General features: G+C 37.9%; 1 protein-coding gene across 1 annotated transcript; it reads left to right on the forward strand.

Moving 5' to 3' along the window:
- The first annotated feature begins 1152 nt into the window (after nucleotides 1–1152).
- Nucleotides 1153–5649, forward strand: LOC110911817. Its single transcript, XM_035984339.1, has 5 exons — nucleotides 1153–1161; nucleotides 1952–2172; nucleotides 3811–3866; nucleotides 3951–4058; nucleotides 4779–5649. Exons 1-5 carry the CDS (start codon nucleotides 1153–1155, stop codon nucleotides 5456–5458), a joined length of 1074 nt encoding a protein of 357 aa, XP_035840232.1. The 3' UTR covers nucleotides 5459–5649.
- Nucleotides 5650–6416: the final 767 nt, after the last annotated feature.

The raw sequence follows: 6416 nt of genomic DNA on the forward strand, positions 1-6416 counted from the left end.
GTGGCTCCAATCAAGGTGCGCCAGCACCGACGAGCGTCTAGAAGCCACTAAGCGGTCGACGCCAGTGAGACAAAGAGCATATCCGTTTTGTTGTCCGCTTCCGGCCCAAGGCCCATCAGCCCATAACCCCTCACACCTCTCCGGCTATAAATAGAGACCTTACTTCACAGGTTAAACATTCTATTCTCTCGGCTCTTACTCTTAACTACTTAATTACTCTCAAAGCAGTCGCTTATTCTCACGCCGGAGCCCGGTTAAGAGGGAAACCCCCACATTCCCCTCTTAACGAGTAACGGTGTTCTGTTTTGCAGGTTGATTAACCAGTCGGAGCTCAAATACCTAAAAGAAGATTAACCTCTATGATAGGAACATAAACCCACCTAATTAATACCTTAATTAGATCAGTGTTTCTTCAATTTGTAAGCCCAAAAATGAAGCTAAACATACCTCAATACACAATGGCATGTGAACACAAAGCACATAGAAACGACCTTAGATGATGTATACACGTGAAGATGATGAAGACATAGAATCAAAACACCTTCTCAGTAATCATTACGGTCTATCAAGTAACATATATTGTTTTCCAATGATACAAACAAGATTCCAATTCTAAAAGCTATTAAAAATACAATAGGATTAAGTTATCCAAGTTTGAATCTAACCATGTAATTTTTTAATTTTTATTTAAAGTATCACTAGAGAACTCGAAGATTTGTTTTACCATCCTAGTATCACTTCACATGAGTACGCTTAACTAGTAACACTTTCATTTAGCTATTTAAGCATGCATAACTATATAGTTTTTATCTACTCCACAAACGTGAAGATTTCCTTAGTAACCAAGAATCTCTATTGTCCACGTATGATATTGGATTTACCGATTGTGTTACACAAATTATATTTTATTTTATCATAATTCGGTTATTAATTTTTTTAACGGCCAACAAATATTCCAAATGTGCTACTGGCGAAATTCACCACATCGGGATACACTCACCTCCGAACTGAGGAAAACCCTCACATAGGGCCGAAGTCCGTGAACACTCGCCGAAGTAACAACAGTGCAATGAGATAAAACCCACTCAGTTCTAAGATTGAACTAGCTATCTCCACCTAGTCTCCCATCATCAACAGGTGCCTCATAAACTAATGGGAACGGTACTCATCCCTTACGACTCCACCAGCGACTCACTAGCTTTTTTTAGAACGACACCTTTCTTGTATTAGGCTACCGTACTTCCCAAATTGGAGAGCCCCGTTTCCCCACTCCGGCCAGACTATGTTGTCTTAACCTGGCTCACGCTGGCTTCAGAGTTTGGCTTGGACTTCCCCCAAGAAACCATATCACCGACTGCCACTTGACAGCCATTGTGCCACCACAAGAGCTGAACACTCTCTGACGTAACATATCGTGGGACGAAAACCTGGGTGGGCTTAGGTTAGAACCTGACACCTCCTTAAGAAGATTATGCTCTATCCATCACTGCCTAATCCAACAAAATGATATAAGTCGAGATTGAACTTGAGAACTCAAAACTCTGTACCATTAGACACTGGCAGCTCGTTAGCTAGATATTTAAAATTAAGTGTAGTCTTAAGGCCATCCGTAGTCATAAAGCCCCTTGTGGGGCGTTATGCGACACGTGTCGTGCCACGTCACACAGAGGCTTTATGGGGCGTTATATCACTAGAGCCCGTAGTCATAAAGCCCCTACCTATCATTACCTAATTATTAATTTTAAAATTTATTAATTAATTAGAAAACACTTGCTTTTTTTATTGGTCCATTTTTGAAATCCTCCCCCCATCAAGCACTATATATATAGCGCCACCCACCATCTTTTATCTCATAAAACCCCCTGTAGTGGTGTTTGGGGCTTTATAGGGGCTTTATGATGGCATATAACACCCCATTACACAAGCTCTTAAAGTATTTAATATAAAAAAGAATAATAACATATCATGTTCGAAACCCAAGGCAAACAAGACACACACAAGCAAAATCCCCATATATCCCAAACTCGACGGTTATGCCACTAATAGGGTTAAAAAATTCTCCTTATCCCGCCGCCTCCTCCGATTCACCGTCTTCCGGCGCTTCTTACCGGTTCTCTCGCCGCCGGTATCAGCCATTAACATCTGCTTCTTTCACTTGTTTTCCTTTTGGAGGTACTTGCTTACGTCATTCTCGTTGTAACTGCCACATAATACCTAATTTTTATAGTCATTCACTGAGTTCTCGTTATTTCAGTGGAGATTGTGGTTTCGTTTGATGTAGTTGAGCTTTAAATTGGTTTAGTTTGTGTTAAATGTTAATGCGTTAGGTTTTGTTGAAACAACATGTGTAGGTTTTTGTATGTAGTTTTGTTTAGATTGGAAGGAGAGTTTGAGCTATAAGAATTGGCTGATTAATGTTTATTAAGTATTGTTGGATGATATACTTGACTTTATAAGGGATTTGGTGATATGGATTCAATTAGGGGTTGTCATTAACTGTTGGAACCAAGCGAACCGTTCAAACCGAAGAAAGTCTGGTAGGTTTGGCCGGTTTGAAATATGTTTGGTTCGTTCATGGTTTGGTTTTCACGGATTGACGGTTAAGGGTTTAGAACTTGTAACTGGTTGTGTAAACCGAACTGGCATTTTAACATATTATTTATTTGTTTATAGTTTTAGGAATATTAAGATATGTATATATCATAGTTATTAAAGGCGCGAAGCGCACTCAAGGCGCATAGGCCTTGCCTGGGGCCTAGGCGCAAAGCGCAAAAAAAGTGAGGGCCCGAGAAAAATTAAGCGCATAATGAAAAAAAGTTAAAAATATATTATGTATTAGAAAAAGAATAGTATTCTTCAAATAAAATAAACAAATTCTATTATATAATATATTATGTATTAGAAAAAGAATAGTATTCTTCAAATAAAATAAACAAATTCTATTATATAAAACTATATATCATCTATTTAGAACCAAAAGTTCTAAAAACATTAGGTATTAGTATAGAAAAGTAGTTTTCCTTAGATAAAAGTAGAAATCTAGCTAGAAACTTGTCGGAATTTAGAAAATTTGGCCGGAAACTATCCGGAATCTAGGAATCTCGCCGGAATGTGCGCCTGAACCATCACCTGGAGAATTAAAGCGCAATTTCCTCGACTTAAAGCGCAACTGCCTCGCCTCGCCTGAAAAATGGGCCTAGGCGCTAGAGGCGATGGCTTTTAATAACTATGGTATATATAACAATCCTTATCATTTTTAAAAATTTTGTAGGAAACTATGGTTTTTTTTTTATAAAAAAGCTTATTTGTCTAAAACTGGCAAAACTGAATTATTAAAGCCTAAAATCGTGAAAACCTGCTGGTTTGATCGACTTAACCAACCCGGCCAGTTTGGTTTGTGGGATCCCAAAACCGTAGTTATCGATTCAGCTTAAAATTTGTCAAAACCAGCCGAACCTGACCGTGAACACCCCTAGATCCAATTGCACAGTCTGTTATCTGTTTGCGGATTCTGCAAGCAATTGTTGATGGCAATATCTAATTAGTTATTTTGTTTACACACTTGCCAGTTGACATAACACGCTTTCAATGTTGACGTACTGAACTGACACTATGATCAACATTAATGTAGGTTTTGTTTGATGAGTGAACTATTTCATGCATTATATCAATTAACTTAAAAATGAAACCAAATATCAATGAGATGTTGGGTGCACAAAAGGGGCAAAAGATTCAGGGTCAAGGCCCGAACTGGATTCTCATAGCAGGTGGCGCTTTAATAAGTACACTATCGGTTCGTCTTGGTTACAGGCTCAAACAAGCTTTTGACTCAACGCAGCCAAAAAATAGTAGCAGTGGTTTAAAAGGTATTATAAATCATCAACCCGCTTCATTTTGGACTTACTTTGTAATATATCAGCTTCTCAAGTTGCTTATATATGATAATGTAGAGAACGGGAAACACAGAGCCAGAAAGAGGCCAGGAAATTGTCATTCACATTCACATTCGAACCTGTATTGTTTTGAACAGGATGACGGTTGCTTTAATTGCGTTTCAGGTATGAAATTCCGTAGGTCCATATAAAGCTTTGGATGTGTGTTTTGAATGCGATTATATTATTTTTAGTAGTCACATATATACTAGTCATATCAGCTGCAACAATACGGTATGATGATATAAACAACCGCTGTATAACATGAACAACAATGAAAGGAATCATATTACATAACCAAACATAAAACATAGAGTAAAATGCCATTTCGTCCCTGAGGTTTGGCCAGTTTTGCGACTTTCATCCAAAGGTTTTTTTTTTTTTTTTTTGCATCTAGGTCCAAAAGGTTTGAAATCTTGCCGTTTTCATTCGGCTTGTTAACTCCATCCATTTTTCTCCATTAAGTCAGGGGTATTTTTGGTTTTTTTTTTTTGTTAACTTAAAGGGCAATTGGACTTTTGAATACTTGTACATTATGCTACATGCTTGTACATAAAGTGAAAAAGACCGAATTGCTCTTTAAGTTAACAAAAAAGATGGAAATACCCCTGACTTAATGGATGAAGTTAACGAGCCGGATGAAAATGGCAAGATTTCTAACCTTTTGGACCCAGATGCGAAAAAACAAACCTTTGGATGAAAGTCGCAAAACTGACCAAACCTCAGGGACGAAAATGGCATTTGCAGGGCGCCAGGGCTGGCCCAGCCCGTTTTGACCGTATAAAATTAGTATTTTAATGAATGAAAATCTGTATGACATTGTGGGTGTTTGGCATTTCTAAACAGGAATTAAAGGTGACACAGAGACTAAGCCACAACACAGTGGTCGGTTACATACTGAACCGGAAGTGTCGCTCCCGTTAACGACCGCTTCGGCACCCGTATACACAAAAGAAAACGGTGTAATGTGGTCATCTTCACCCGACAGACTCGAGCTACCCCAGAAGCCATTCAACAGCCCTGAATCCCCTTGCATCTCCGAATCAGGTTCAGACATATACAGCAAACGCGAAGTGATTCAAAAACTAAGACAGCAGTTAAAAAGACGCGATGACATGATTCTTGAAATGCAAGATCAGATAGCCGAGCTGCAGAGTTCTGTAACTTCACAACGCACCCGTTCAGACCATCTGCAATCTTTATTGGAAGCTGCAAACCGCGACCTTTTTGATTCCGAGAGGGAAATTCAGAGGCTAAGAAAGGTGATCGCTGATATTTGTGCGGGTACTGAAAAACCAAATGGAAATATAAACGGGTTTCAAGATTTGGAGTGTTTGGATAAAGGAATAGGAGGAAATGTAGTTGATAAAATTGAGATATTGAAAAAGGAAATAGGGGAGTTGAAAGATTTGATTGAAGGAAAAGATTATTTGCTTCAGAATTACAAAGAGCAGAAATCTGAACTTTCGTTGAAGGTGAAGGAGTTGCAGCACAGATTGGATTCTCAGGTTGCCAATATATTTTAGTTTTTTTTTTTTTTTATAGTTTTTTAGGGTTTTTTTTTTTTTTTTTTTTTTTTTTTTAATTTTTGTGTATTTTTTATTTTCTTCTCATGAATGCTAAAGCACCGATTTTTTTGGTGTTATGGTGTGAATACGTAGATTAAAATCATGGATGATTATGGAACATGTAATCCTCTAGAAGGCTTCAAAACTGAGCTAAGAATGAATACTTATGTTTTGGTGTTTATATGTTTTTGATATTCTGGAGGGAGGTAGTATGTTAACTAATTTTTAACTATCGTAGTTGGGGCAAAACAAGCTTATTATTTATATACCAATTTCTGATGCGCGATATGAACTGACGCATGATTGTTCATCCTAAATAAGGTAATATTTCATGAGTTTAAACGAGCTTATTATTTATATACTCCTGTTTATATCTGGTTTGGGTTCATACGTTCACCTCTAGCAAATATACAAAAGGAGTAAGGGGCCCTTTGACAACATCTGAATGGTTAAGTGCTGAACCAGTAAGAGGTCTGAACCATTAAGTGCTGAACCAGTAAGAGGTCTGAACCATTAAGAGCTTGTATAATGCTTAACCGTTCAGAGGCAAATGTCTGAACAATTCAGATTAGAGGTCTTAACCATTCAGACTCTGTATAAATCTTAACCATTCAGAGTCAAATGTCTGAACCATTCAGACATTAAGTGCTGAACCAGTAAGAGGTCTGAACCATTAAGAGTCTCATTAAGCGGTAAACAAACAACCCTTAAATGTTTTTCAATTGACTCATAATCTAAGTTGGATACTATCAGTTCCATATCGTGGCCCAAAAGATTAAGATGACTCAATAAGCGATCTACAAACTCGATCCATGTTAGGTGGATGAATACTTGAGTCGGTCCATGATGTGTTTGGGTCGGGTCAGTCCATAAACTGTTTCAATCTATCTTGAAGCCCATATAAGATAATCTTTTA

Source organism: Helianthus annuus, chromosome 15 (genome assembly GCF_002127325.2).
Source record: "Helianthus annuus cultivar XRQ/B chromosome 15, HanXRQr2.0-SUNRISE, whole genome shotgun sequence".
NCBI lineage: Eukaryota > Viridiplantae > Streptophyta > Magnoliopsida > Asterales > Asteraceae > Helianthus > Helianthus annuus.

Excerpts from the sequence above, each read along its gene's own strand:
- LOC110911817 (XM_035984339.1), top strand. Across the intron at positions 3,867-3,950 it reads TAGTAGCAGTGGTTTAAAAG|AGAACGGGAAACACAGAGCC; the intron begins GTATTATAAATC and ends ATGATAATGTAG. Across the intron at positions 4,059-4,778 it reads TTGCTTTAATTGCGTTTCAG|GAATTAAAGGTGACACAGAG; the intron begins GTATGAAATTCC and ends ATTTCTAAACAG.